This window comes from Dromaius novaehollandiae, chromosome 4 (assembly GCF_036370855.1).
Source record: "Dromaius novaehollandiae isolate bDroNov1 chromosome 4, bDroNov1.hap1, whole genome shotgun sequence".
Lineage (NCBI taxonomy): Eukaryota > Metazoa > Chordata > Aves > Casuariiformes > Dromaiidae > Dromaius > Dromaius novaehollandiae.
The window spans coordinates 18,712,823-18,727,127 of record NC_088101.1 but is presented as its reverse complement, the minus strand read 5'-3'; the positions used below and the strand labels follow the sequence as shown (position 1 = coordinate 18,727,127).

General features: G+C 39.4%; 1 protein-coding gene across 8 annotated transcripts in view; it reads left to right on the top strand.

Annotated features, from left to right (window-relative positions):
* Positions 1-14,305, top strand: part of PPP3CA (protein phosphatase 3 catalytic subunit alpha) — a 207,406-nt gene that overhangs the window by 162,258 nt on the left and 30,843 nt on the right. For all 8 annotated transcript variants that reach the window (XM_064510526.1, XM_064510519.1, XM_064510524.1 and 5 more), the window contains 2 exons: positions 10,706-10,783; positions 13,266-13,360. In XM_064510526.1, the coding sequence (XP_064366596.1) occupies positions 10,706-10,783; positions 13,266-13,360 (173 nt within the window). The remainder of the gene's footprint in view (positions 1-10,705; positions 10,784-13,265; positions 13,361-14,305) is intronic.

Here is a 14,305-nt window from a genome sequence, read left to right as displayed (position 1 = left end):
GCAGGAAATAATTGTAGTAAATAATTTCCATTTTATAGGACATGTTCATTTTAATGGCAAATTAAAGTGACATTCTGTGATACAAAGTTGGTTCCTATAACAAAATACTATGAGAAAAATTACTTTAACGATAATAGTGTTCTACGTACTTGCTACATGTTAACAGGAGTTTCCAGCTCGGTGTTATATTAAATTTTTCTATTCATCCAAAACTCATTTGTTTGTGAAATGTTGAGCCATTTATAAGTATGAGCTCAGTGTATTTCAGAAAGTATAAAGAGCTTTTCACTACATTTATTAGGTGATCACTCAGGTATGGCTTATTGAATTTCAAACTGATCAAGCTTTTATTCAAGAAATTTCTTTTGGTGTACGAGCTGTTGAAACTCTTACGGCTAGCACTGTAAAATGTCACTTCTTGAAATCAGAGGCCTGACTTGTCATTTGGAGAAGTAAAGAATAGGTAGCTTATTTTCAAAGGTGCTGAGAGTGAGCAATTAAGAAATGTCTTTCAAATCCAGTAACATTTCACAGTATGTATTTTCAGAATCCATAGACCCATGAAAATAGCAGTAACGCAATGCCAGAGTGAAAAATAGGTGTGAAATTTAAGTAATCGTTGGAAACTTTTAAAGTCCTCTGCACCTCAAAGTGAACAAACAGCAATAGTTGTGGGACTTTGTTTCTCCTTTCTGAAATTTAAGCTTATATGACCTTTACAGTCTTGGTCATGTTACCGTGGTGCAATCTCATGAAAGAGTAAAAATAATTGATGGACTGCTAGTTGTGTGAATTAGTTCTTCATTATGAGTTAAGTGAAATTTTTCTTTCATCCTTACCCACAGAAAATGAGGTTGTATTCAGGGAATGTTATGAACAAGAGGGAAATAATTAGTCCCTGAGTGTGTGTGTGGTGGGAGGTTTTTTTGGTTTCTTTTTGTTTGTTTGTCTTGTTTTGTTTTTTTCCCAGATTTTTCAGCTGTTCCAGCCAGTAAAGGAGTTTCCTCTTTATTTAGCAGATTGTCTAGTTTTGCCTTGAATTTATTTAGTATATATTTATTTGTGCTTAGGTGGTTGCACTGATCTTGTTAATGATCCGTTTCACTTCTTATTTCATGGACTAGTGGTGCAGTAACTCTCAGGCATTTCTGTGAGAAGCACATCTAACTTGGCAAGATGCGATGCTGCTCACCATCTTGAGAATGGCTTCTGTGGCTGAACAGAAAGCTTGGAGAAGTCAACTGGACTGTGTCAGAAATACCACTGACTTGAGGAGAGACAGCCAGTAAGTGGGTTTAGGCAGTTATTGAGGCAGAGGGGAAAATCTCTTCTCTCTCAGCCCCGCTGGGATTGAGAATGACATTGTTCCTGTATGATGTACCGGATGGGTGCAGAATTAAAGTGTTCCTTCATCACATTCAGACAAAGTTAGGATGAGCATTCATGGCCCTAACCATTAAAATTGCAATTGGCTCCATGCCCAGCTTGTTTAATTTTCTTTGTGTTAAAGCTCTGGTAAAGAATTTTTGGAGCTTGGTTACACTACTGAGTTAATTAGCAGTGTCTTATCCTACGTAAAATATATCAAGGGCTTCCTATCAGGAGTAAGCACATGTGCAAGCTTAACATTGGCTTTCTGCGGTCATTTGTGCATAGAAGACTCAGTTAATTAATGACTGTTAACAAGAGCACAAGAGGGTTGTGAGCCTTACCAAAGTCTTAGATGGCCATAGAACTTGAGCATTTTACTCAGGAATTGTTTGCAGACTTTAAGTTTTAGCTTCTTGGGTTTTGCCAGTGAGCTTAATATTGGTTCTTAAGGAATGCTGAGATTTGTAAAGCTGTTTGGCTTTTTAATGCATTTTTATATTCTTCAAAGGCAACAAAAAAAGACAGAAATGGTTAGCAGTGGCACAGAGCAGCTCACCTTGCAGACTCCTGTGCAAATGTTATTTTGTAGCCTTGGAGAAAAGGGAAAGGATTTGGCCTTACAGGTGCTCAGGGGTAGAAGAAGAATTTGGGCCCTGCCAGCACATCAGTTCAGTGGTTTGCTTGCACTCACAAACCAAACATATGTATACAATGACTAGATAACTATATGCTGAAAAGCTTTTCTGGGTTGTTGTGTGTTTCACTTTAGGGGATGAGGCATAGTTATATGAACATTTCTTGCAGCAGTTTAAGCAGACTCCTCTGCCCACCCTTCCATGCTCTCTTCCCCAAGCCCAGAAGCTCTTTGCTGCCCTCACATTTTCTGCTCAGTTGTGTTGGCAGAATTGCTCACGTGCTTCATCAGAACAGGGAACATATCCCACTTTAACAGGACGACTCTGCAAAAAGGTCTTTATTTGTTCAAATGCAGTAGAGCTCCCTGCTTGGTTTCTCAGTGCAGCACTAGGGACAGCACACTCAAGGGCAGGAAAAAAGCGCCGAGGAAAAGATGTGATGGGAGCTGCCTAGGAGAGTGGAGCAGCAAAAAATCCAGAGGTGACTTTGGCCTTTGGGGACTGAAGTGCGAGGTAAATGGGTTTTGCTGAAACCCCTTTTTAAGTGTGCATGTAATCTTAGAGAGGCTGTTGGGCTAAATTTTAATGTCGTCTTTCTAAAGAAAGTTTTGGTTCTTTTTCAGTGGTATGATGAAGGACATGAGAAAACTTGGATCAAATTTTTTTTGTAGTGGTTCACAGTGGAAGCTCAGGTCTACTTCCAAGCCATGTCTTCATTTTCTACATATTCATCTTTTCCTCTGCTCTTTCCAAGGTTTGCTGTATTTGACAAAGATTTAAGTACTTTCAGTTGTTATCCAGTAATGCTGTAAGAAAATGTAAATGGTGTTACAACTTCGTAATTAAGCTTGTAACTCTGTTAAAACTTAAACTATGTAGCTGGCCAATAATAAAAATCTGCTGGTAGTTTTCATGAATATAGAAACGAGAAACAGGATAATGATAATTAGGGTGGGGAAGTTTTGTCATCTTTCCTTTTAAAATTTTCTTTCTCTTTCATATATCAAAAAGAGCTGTTATTATTAATCTTTCCATCAAAAGAGCAATTTGTGGAAATTTTAGTGTAAACTATCAGGTTGAAGTTGTTCCTACTCACCTGTCCGAGTTGCATCTCTTCAGATAAACATAATGCAGTTAAAGGCAGGATTGATTAAAGATCAGAAACGTCTGCTGTTATGTGGGTATGACTGCTGCTACAGCTTCCAAAGAAGTCATCTGGGAAAAAAATAGCTGGTTGGTTTTGGTCACTTCTTACCTTTTAGGAAAGCGATGTGTAGATAACCTCCCCCCCCCCCTTTTTTTTTTAATTTGGTGATGTAAGCATTTCAAAATATATATACAATGTAGTTATCAAATGTATGAGACTTGTGTTTTCTGCCTTGTCCACGTCAGGGTGTTTGCTCAACGTTCACATTTCCCTTAATTGTGGAGCTAGCTGATGACTCTAGTTGTGCTTGGCTGAAAGCTTTAAATTAGACCTAATAGCTAACTGATCCATAGCCAGCCATGCCGGAGCTGGAGATCACGAGGCTCTTGGAGTGCAGGATCACACATCCTAAGCTGGCTGAGACAGAAGCTGTTATGTATTTTTGTAGTTTTGAAAGGGTTCAGGAAGCTAGGGCCTTCAAGGTGTATTGCATAAATGCAGAACGAAGGAAGACCCACGCTCACAAGGTGCCTGTGCTCATGCTGGGGTTGTCTTGAAGTGTAGATACACTTTTAGATGGAAAATAAACTTTGTTTAAAGAATATATTGTATAGAACAGTTAATTTTCAAAATAGTTTAGTTTTGTCACTGTTAGTCAATGCTTTTATTGAGATTTATTATTGAGAACTTATATTTGCCTACTCTCACATATGTGTGTTACATGCACACAAGCACGTGTTCCTGTGAGAAGGACTGGGTATTCCTTGGCAAAACTGAAAAGCCAGCAGCAGGCAGAAATTTATACAACTGAGTGTGTTTGCTGTGGGCTTCAGTTTTTCCAGTTATTGCTGGAAGACCAATTTTACTTATTTTTAGCAACGTATTGTTTTTCTCTTCAAAACTTAGTGATCATGCAAAATATAGCTCGGTATTCATAAAAATGTGTATGAGGAGAATTTCAATCAAAAAAGGGTGCTAAAGTAGGGAATATCATAATCTCATATTCCATGGAGAATAACATCTTTCTCGCTTCTCCGCGGGTATTTTGTTGTCTCTGTGAGTCACTGCTCTGCTGTGATTCAGCATGACACATGAAGTGCAGGCAGCAGGCTAGGCCGTTCTGGAACGGCCTGTTGCGTGGGGGCTTCTTGTTTGTTTGTTTTCCCTCCTGGCCAACTGTTTTATTTTTGGCCGAATTGCAATCTGGGCTTTGCAAAGCGAGGCAAGGAGGGGAATGCTTCTGGAAGGGAGCAATTATGAAAACTGGTTGGGAGTTTGCTGACAAGATGGTTACTTTGATTAGAAAGGACCAATTCATGCAAGCTGAAATTCTTTTGTGCAAAAATTGTTTTCCGATAACTTTTGCCAAGATCTTTGGTGTTTTGGCATCTTGTATGACTTCCTGTTGCTTTACCTGGAGGGCTTGGAGAGATCCTGCCCTCCCAAGGACCAGCGCTTTGGGATTTCTCTTTTTATACCTCTGGGTTTTCCTCTCCAGATTGTCATAGAATATTCAGAAAGAGAAGGGGAGCATGATTAGAGTTACCTGTCTAATGTGAAATTGCATCTGGAGAGGACCAAACTGACATATTGTCACAGTGGTACGGTATATGTGACAGTCATGTATTGCTGAAAACTTTGCTTCTCCCCAGCCCCTGCTCCCCAAGTAGCTAAAGCAAAAAATTGGAGTTATCTTGCCTTTTTGGAACTAAAATGTCTGGATAAAGCACTTACAGGGTAGTGGTCTGGGTAATATGAGTACTTGTTCATTACGGTTGCCAGTTTATTCACTTAGGGGGGAAAAAAGCATATTTTCTCAGAAAAGATGGCAGCCAGAGTTTTCGTAAATGCTTGGAACGCTATTTGACAACTTTGTCATTCTAAGTAACGGAGCCCACAGAATCTGAAAAAGAACCAAATTGTGCTCGTAGAAGTCTATTTTCTATGAATTTATGAAGAATAAGAAAGTTAACTCAAGGAATTATTAAAAAAACAAACAAACAAAAAAAATTTTTTGTACTTACCTTTCAAATGGAAAGAAGAACCTATCATGTCTATTTAGAAGCATTTTTACCACTTCATTATAACTGCTTTCAATGCAGTACTTAACACTGGATGAAAAGAATACTATGGAAAAAAATGTAATAGGCCAGACATTCTGAACAGCTGCACTGATAATGAACATAATCAACTGTCTATCAGATTTTTCATTATAAACCTCAGTTTTCAGAAGTTAATGTAAAAATTCCTAAACAAAATGTACCATAAGTCTACATTTAGTCACAATTAATTATGAAAAGAAATGTATGTAAATGAGTTCTCATTTGCCAGTGGTTTGAATGGCAGCCTGTCAGCATTTGAGATCACTGCAGTTGCTGAAGCCATCCCGCATGATTTGGGAGTTTAAGCTATTTTATAAAGGCAATCTTTTTAGACAATTGCAAACACCAAACCCAAGCCTGAGAGCGTACTATAGACTGGTTGTGCCTGAAACTGGCAACGTACTGTTCCACGGGGCTTGTAGCCTCTAGCTGCAAATGACTGTTCAGCTTCAAAATGTCCAGAAGTCTCAGAAGCAAGCAGTAACGTTGCCCTTGGGAAACTGAAGGAAGATGATGCATTAGGCTTTGTGCTAATTTTTTTCTGAATTTTTCATCTCTTTCATGCATAAAGTAACAAACTGATGGGGCTGTTAAGTGGTTGCAGGAGGACTTGGAATGTGGTCGGGGAAATCATGGCTGGGACAGCAGGTCTTTTGTGTAATGTTTGGTCGAGATTGTTTTTTTAATTTGGTCAGTATGTTTAGCAATAGTTTTTACTTGAGTAGTTTTCCTCTCTCTGTTACTACATGATTGTATCTTGTCCCTGAATACTGCAAAATAGTGTGTGCTCTTACCACGATCTTTGATGCAAGCCGTCCCATAACGTAATGCCTATATGTGAGTTATGCTTACAGATTCAGAGACTCTGCAAGTTTGTTCTTTGTGGGCATGCTGTGAGCGCGTCATGCTACAGAACTGGCACAGAAGCAATTATGGAGCCGCCTTTTTGCCTTCCCCATCACCTTATTGCTCCTTTGTTAAACCTTTTTGGTTGTTTCGTTATCTGAACTCTGGGAGAGGATGAATCAATAGTGGAAAATAACATGGTGAATGGATGTTAGTGTGGGGTCCGTTCTGCTTCTCCCTCTGCCATCAGGTGAATTTGCAGCGCTGCTGTGTGAAGTAGACATCATTTGTCACCAGTGCATTTTGGTTGTTACTCTCTAGTTGCCCAGCAATGAAAAGAGGGAATTGTAACATCTCTACGCAACATCCTGGGCTTCAAATCCAGGAAAGCAGTGATACCCGTGCCTGGGCTAGTGGTGCGGCACGCACTGCGACGGCCCATTTGGGAGGGCGGGAAGGCAGGAGAGCGGAGGGGGCGGCTGCGTGCCCCAGACTTGGGTGCTGTTAGCAATGGCCACGCTGCCTCCGAGCCGAGGGGCCGGTGTGCCCAGCGGGTACGGCACAGCCGTGGATCGTGGTGCCGGGCCGCGCTCAGCGTCAGTGCAGCTCTGCCCACGCCAAGTCAGCCTCTCCGTCGCCTCGGCCTCAAGCCTCCCTTCGCAGCGTTGCTTTCTGAGGTGCGTTGTGTTTGGTTGCTTTCCTTGAGAAGAGAGGGGTGCCAGGGCTGATGGTCAAATTCTCTTTTTGGTTTTTTTTTTCTTTTCATCTGGTAACTATTCTGAAAGTTCAGCGTTGGCAATTTCAATATGCTTCCTTTCTGCTGTGAAAAGTTCTGCAAGGCCCAAGAAGGAAAATCATCGATAGCTCAGTTTTCAGTAATAACTACCAGTGCAAGTAAAGATGTAACGTACTAGGAAAAATTATGTATATAAAATAAATTTGTAAATAGGTATATTTTATGTTATTAACTAAATATATATGTAAATATACATATAGTACAATATATACCCTAAAACACATAGGTGTTCTAGAGTACTCTTATGCATTGCAAACACTTGGGTTTACATTTTTTTTTGTCAAGACATAGATGCATAAAGAACAACCAAGTATCCAGTGACAGAGTCCTTGCATGGCCACTGATTGTGATAGGGATGAAACATAAATACTTAGCAGACTATGGCATTAATATGCCATCAAAAGCATTCAAATAGATTTAATGAGCACCTTAATAGAGTTTTCAATGTTTTTGCTAGCATTACTGAAAGATTTGAAATATACTATGGTACTAAAAAAATTATAATAATTAGTTTACTATAAATAGATTAATGCACAGCATTTTTTCTATTTTAAAAGTTAATACAATTCTTATTTATCAAAGTACCAGTTCTTGTTAGTGAAGGTGGTAGAATCTGCCTCCTACATTTTGTGTTCCAAGTGCTGTACAAATAAAATCCATCTTTAAAACAGTGTACTTAGTAGCTAAGCCAGGATGCAGTGGGCCTGAAAGGTCTGAAATAGTTAAGAGTTTTCTAGAAATTCTGAATTAGTTTGCAACCAATTCATGAAATAAGTAACAGTTTCACAAAATATCATTGGTACATTAGGAGTTTCTTTGCATCTTTTAAAGTTTATTTTCTCACAGAATGGTGTTACTTCTGAACTAAGACGTAGAGGCTGTCGGTAAAGACATATGCAGTTTTTGAGAATGTTACAACATGCTAAGATTTGTGGTGAAGAGAAGTTTCTTTTGCAAAAACAGAAGTGTGCAAAGAATTGCCTCCAAAAGCATGCTGAGTTGCTAGTGAATTTATTCCCTTTCTTTCTTTCTTGCCTGCCTGCCTGCTGAACGCTGAGAAAGAAATTAGACAAGTGCTACCAAAAACAGATTGAAATTTCATGAAGCAGTCCTGACAATTTGAAGATCAAATAATTAGCATATTGCTTCCTGGAGACTTGAATTTCTAGGTTGTCTGTCTGCTGGCTGGTTTTGATGAATGAGAGAGTATTTTGGAGTTTGTCTCCAACCAGTTTCAGCCTATTTCACATGATAAGCATACAGGGTGCATTTGCCATAAGTACAGAACCTAGCAAAAAATAGAGTAAAGATAATTGCAAAATGAAGATGACATGTATGTCAAAATTCTAAATAGCTCAACCAAGGTATCCTTCTACCGTTGTTATTAAAACAAACAAAAGTGTAAGCAGTAACTTCTGGAATGTATCTTTTCTACTTTAAGTGTGTCAACTTTTTTGTAAGAGTGTTTCTGGCTTCATAGCTTTGAAGCTTGAAGTCAGCTACAGTCAGACAGGGCAGCACAAGACAGTAATATTAAACTTCTCTTCTGTGCCCTGCCTGCTTGTTGTGCTACTGATTTGCAGGCAACTTCTGATACTGAAAGTAAATTCAGATGTTTGTTTAAATATGCCCTGAAGATTCACCGAAGATGCTAGTGTATGCTATAATCACCAAGTCTGAGAGAGAGAGAGACAGAGAGAGGAATAGTTTCAGTGAGATTGCCGTCGGCTGGGACAGCAAACTTGTTTCAACTCTGCCTTGCACCGGACAGTATTTATGATAATGGACAGATGAAGGAGTCTCTGGCCCTAATTCTGCAAATGGCTCCTCTGTTGGTGCCAGAGGAGTTTCACTGACGTCAGGGGAAGGCAGTAGCTTCCTGCTGCAGATGAAGTTGCAGATTTGAGCCTACCTGGCTTTGCAGATCTTCCGAACCATTTAGTTGATCTGTGGCCGACCTCAAGACTTTCTGTGTTAACCTTTTGCTGTACGTTGATGTATATGTCTGACAGCCTGATCATGGACATTCGTTTTACAATAGAAACAGTGCAGCTTGCAATGTCTGAATTGGAAAAGAAAAAAAAAAGGGGGGGGGGGAGGAAAAAAAAGTTTTTTTCCAAAATATTTATTGACTTACTATTATGGAATTCTACCTATGTTATTGAGTGAATTCAGCTGAAGCAATTGGCAGGAGGTGCTAGCACCTGGTTTCTGCTTGCGCATAGCATTTTAAATGCAACCTATCTAAGGTTCTGTGAGAATGGGACCAATATTGTGCTGCATCTTTGCCAATGAGGAATGTGAAATTCAGAAGTACCTTTAAAATGTAGGGTCACCAGGCTGTAGGGATTTGGAATAAGGCCATCTGCTACATCATAGGGGTGTCACCTTTTCTACCCTGATGAAAAATCATGAAATACAAACCCGTCAGTGTAAAGATTGATTGGTTTCAAGGGTGGGAAATAAATCTGTGTAGAACAAAACAAATCTACAAAATCATATAGAACTGACCTGAACAAGAGAGGGAAGAGCCTCTAGGTGTCATCTGTTCACACCCTTATACGTGTTTAAGGGGCCTGGTAAAGTTTTGTCGCATCCTTGAAGTCTTTTTGTTCCATTACCACTTCTCCTCTACCGTTTTATGTGCTCATTCTTAGTCCTGTTTTGCTCTTGCCGCAATTGGCTTTTGGAAGGGAGGCCAGGAATTTTTGGCTTTCTTCAGTTCTGTATTAAATTACCAATGATATGAGATGTTTTGCTTCCTGTCTTGAACTGATAGGTGGCCATCATGCTTTTTGTCATTTAATACAGACATGGAGAGTCATCGGTGGTTTAAAAGTAAGAAGAAAACAGTCATTAACGTTCTTCTCCTTCTCCTCCCTCTGCCCAGAAAACATTTTTTTTTCAAAAGCAGCAAAATGGGGTATTTTCAGTTCTGTAACCTGCATTTAGGTATCACTTCAAGTAATTTTTCTCTAAAAACTTAGTATTTCATGCTTTAAAATTGTGTTTTCAAAACTGCATACAGGTTATATTATGTTTTGTTTCTGTTACATGTGTTTTTTCGTACATGCTTAGTGTCTTTAACAACAAGAATGGGTTTCACAGGGCTGAGGTGGTAGCAATGGGCTCCATTCTCTTGGAAAGCAATCCTGGTCATGTGGAATAGGTGGAATTAAGGAACTTGTACCATTTTCCTTTAATATGTATTTTTTTCATTAGAGCAGTAGAACATACCATATAAAGGAGTATTCAGTGGGCACGTTTTTAGGGCTTCAGAAGTCATAGAATTCACTTTTGAAGCTGCCGAGAGGAAAGGTAATTCTTGTTTACCACAGAGCTGCAGTTCAGAAGATTAAACATCTTCGATGTGGAGACTGGTTCCCCTTTCTTCTTTCTGCCTTTCTCCATCTCTTTTCACACACCACTGTGTTATCTGGTCTCCATAAGCAGTGTATGCATACAATAGCCAGTGGGCAAGAAGGCTTTTGTTGCATCCAACCATTGTATTGCATTTTTCTTCTTATGAGCATGCTAAATCTTAAAGTATAATACAATAAATGACTTTCTGACGATCACTAAGGCGATTGTTGTTACATAATGAATTGCAAGCTTCAGTGTGCCTCTCCACCCTGTAACGGGGGTGGAGGGACCGTGCTGCTTTTAGTGCTGGCTCTGCTGATATCTGCCTGCAGATCAGGGCTGACTTCATGAATGATGCACGTTGATTGAAACATTTTTGAAAGCTGGAGTTAAATGTGGTGCTTCTGATAATGCCATAACAGGTGCTATTATTTTCTTTCAACAGTTACCCTGCTGTATGTGAATTCCTACAGCACAATAACTTGTTATCTATACTCCGAGCTCATGAAGCCCAGGATGCTGGGTAAGTGTGTGTGGCGAGGGAGAGGCGGCACTAATACTGAATAATTGTTCCTTGTTGTCAAGTAGAACAAGGAAAGAACAACCGAGTAAAAATGAATCAGGAAACTTAAAACTAAGTTGCAAGTTATCACTTTCTATTCGTGGTTTTAAAAATCATATGCTGGCATTAAAATGCAGTCTTTTACATGACTAGTACTAAGTTACAGGGCTCACCGAATCTCCGTATATCCCACTTATTTGGCGTTAGTGATTTATGTGGCATAAAATGACCAAAAGCGATTTGGATGCCAAACTGACGAGGGGAAGCAAATTCAGCCCAACAAAAGGAGTTTTACAAATGCCCCCGAGACTGAAGTCTGACACACTGATTGCCATGACTCTCGGGAAGTGATTTGGCTCACGAAGGCCAGAACTGTCATCTCTTCAAGTCTTTCACACCTAACTGAAACTCTGAGCATGCTGGTTTTGTGGTTTATCAAGACAACAAACTACTGGAATTCAAAATGGTCAGAAATGATTTTATGCTGGATTATCAGTAATGGATTTAAGGAGTCTGAGATTGTGCAAAGGTGATCCTGGTCAATCATCTGGTTTTGTTGATGGTTCAGTCATGTAACTCTTGCCAGAGAAAAGCTAGCATTTTTTATGCCACTTGAAAAAAAAAAGTATTTATTCGTTGAAATGCACCACACTTGTGAGATTTTAGTGAAGGACTGGTATCTGAACAAATAGCTTTGCATATCTTCTTAACGTGTTTACTTGGAGGCAGCAACTTTACCTACTCTGAATAGTAATAAAAGATAAAGTAACAAGATTGTAGGAATGAGATTGCTATTCAGTATAGATATAAAAAGCTATTTTGAATGTTTGAATTACTACATGCTTAAAAACCTCAATGCAATTAAAAGCAAGCTATTAGTCTGCCAAAAATAACTGGCATGAAATACCCAAGGGTAATGAAATTCCATTTTTATTGTATTGCTTTCCAAAAAAAGGGTGAAAAGTAAAATTCTGAAGAAGAGATTGCATTGAGACCGTACAATGGTTTCAGTACAAGTACTGTGGATGGTTGCCAAATTCTTCAGTTTCTGATAGCTGAAGGCTAAAGAGTAGAATTTGGTGTTACTTGTATCTTAGTAAGACAAAAATACTGTTTGGTTAGTTTGCTTCCAGTTACCTGCATATGTAATGCTTGATTGATTATGTTTTGCCCCGTTGGGCCAGGAGGCCTTTGATTTTTTCATAAGGCAGCAAGGTTAGGTAATGAAAATATGCAATTAGCTAGCTGGTTAATAAACTGGATTTGATTAGACATAGCACTGAAATACTTGAGCCTCTCTTTTCACCTCCCCTTCTCATACTTTCCTTTTCCCACAAGAAAGGAAAAAAGTAAATAATTTGTCTAAAGACTGGATGATTATATTTGTAGTTGGATGCATATAGAGTATTAAGATTTGCAGATTAACAGTGAATTAGGAGGACCACCTCATGGAAAATGTTAGTCTCCCATGATATTCTGAGAAACCTGAATTAATGTACTTCATTTACTTCCTAAGGAGATTGTTTTGCGGTTTGGGGGGGGGGGGGGGGGTTGTTTTTGTTTTTTATTATTTCTCCATAAACCTATCTGGAGAAGCAGCCTCCAGCCAAAGGACGGAGCGCAGAGTCTTGAGCCCTTAGAGTCAGTGGTTAATCAACTTTCAGAGAGGCCCCTGGAGCCTTGCTTTTCCCTGAAATGTGCACTATTCCTTTTCCTTCAGCTTCCTATGCTTAAGCCTCAGCAATCAGATTTGTGTAAGCAGAATATTTTTAGACTGAGTCTACGTTAGCAACTGGTGCAGCACAGAAGAAGGAAGGCCCAGGGTTTGATCAGGTGTGATTTGTTATGATGCTAGGACCATATGCCCACACTGTGTTTACCAGCAGTGAATCTTTTTGCTAGCTGCCAGTCCTAGGCATGCGTAACGCATCCGTGCATAAGGCAGCGAGAAGCAGATTGCTCCGCTACCATCTCCCATGGCCTTGCCATCACTTGCACGTGCAGAGAGCGCAAGCAGCTGGAGGGTCATGGCGGAGATGCGCTTCGCTTCTGAAGGGAGTACCCTGCGTCTCCATGGCACATGGGGTGCTTCAGATGGGGCGCTGGTGCTCGCCTTCCGCCTCGGTCCCACAGGGTCGCTGCCACCAGCCTCCAGGGATGGACACTGAGCAAATTTGTAGCAAAAAGAACCTGCGGCATGCTAAACTGCAAGTGGAGGTGCGCCTTTCGCCTATGGTGTGCACGCTTAGCTGTCCTAAGTGGAGCTGCAGGGTAAATCTACAGGAAATGTCTTTCTGTGACCTTAAAAAGTGAATGTGTGTGCTTTTCTGCCATGGTGTTTCTAAAAGCCAGTGAAGTAATTTACTAGGGTTTTTTGCCATATATTTGGTCAGGGACAAATGCGCATACAACACCAGACAATAACTACTTCTCTTTCCTCTAGGTATCGTATGTACAGAAAAAGCCAAACAACAGGCTTCCCTTCACTAATCACAATTTTTTCAGCACCAAACTATCTAGATGTATACAATAACAAAGGTAAGATTTAATTTAATTTCTGTTAATATATAGCAGACTGCATATCTCTTTACTCAAGTGCATTACATTGTTTTTCTTTTTCTCTCTCCTTTCTCTTACCCTATTTATTAGTTCATGCCCATTCAATTTATTACATAATACAAATCTAATCGAATTTATTAGAGGCAGATGTATGCCTCTGAATATAGCTGTAGATTCTAATGTGCCCTAGGATATTTCTGAGTTTTGACTGCAAGTTATTAAATATGGGAAGCAAAACTGAAAACAGCTCTATTAACTAAAAGAAGCATTTTATGAAATGTTGTTGAGAACTGTTCCTTTTAATTAATGATTTGTCCCTTTGCTCCTTTCCAATAAAATTAATGGGGCTTTCTATGGGCAAATGCTCTAGCCACCTACAGAACTTGCCAGATCATCAATGGATGTAGTATAGAATCCATATTGTCCGAGTTCCTTTGTATTTTGTTTATTAGTCATTTGAAAACTATGTAGAGAGTAAAATAGCATTAGCCAGAAAAAAAGGAAAGGTTACCTCACAAATGAACAGTAACTGGTCACTCTATAAAGACTCAACACAAGTGCGTGCAGCTTCTCTGGGTTTATTGCTGCATCCACTGAAATGCTCTCTAATGAACTGGGAAAAAAAATCATGGTTCTAAAAATAAAGCATTCTAATAAACCTGTCCTCCTAGATGTTGAAATGAGCAGTAATCTTTACTTTCTCCTACTCCCAGTAAAGCTAAAGTAATTTGTGAACAGCTGTGAGAAACAAGTATTTTTTCCCCAGTGATAGTATTGAAAGTAGCCTCACTGCAAAGTGATCAATCTTTCCTGAGTGGAGACATTTTTAATTTTGATACTTGCCTGCAGAGGAAGTAAGCGTTTTGTTGGAAAGTTGCAAAAGAAAGCTTCTTCAGGCATCATTTTATATTCTAAAACTTCTAA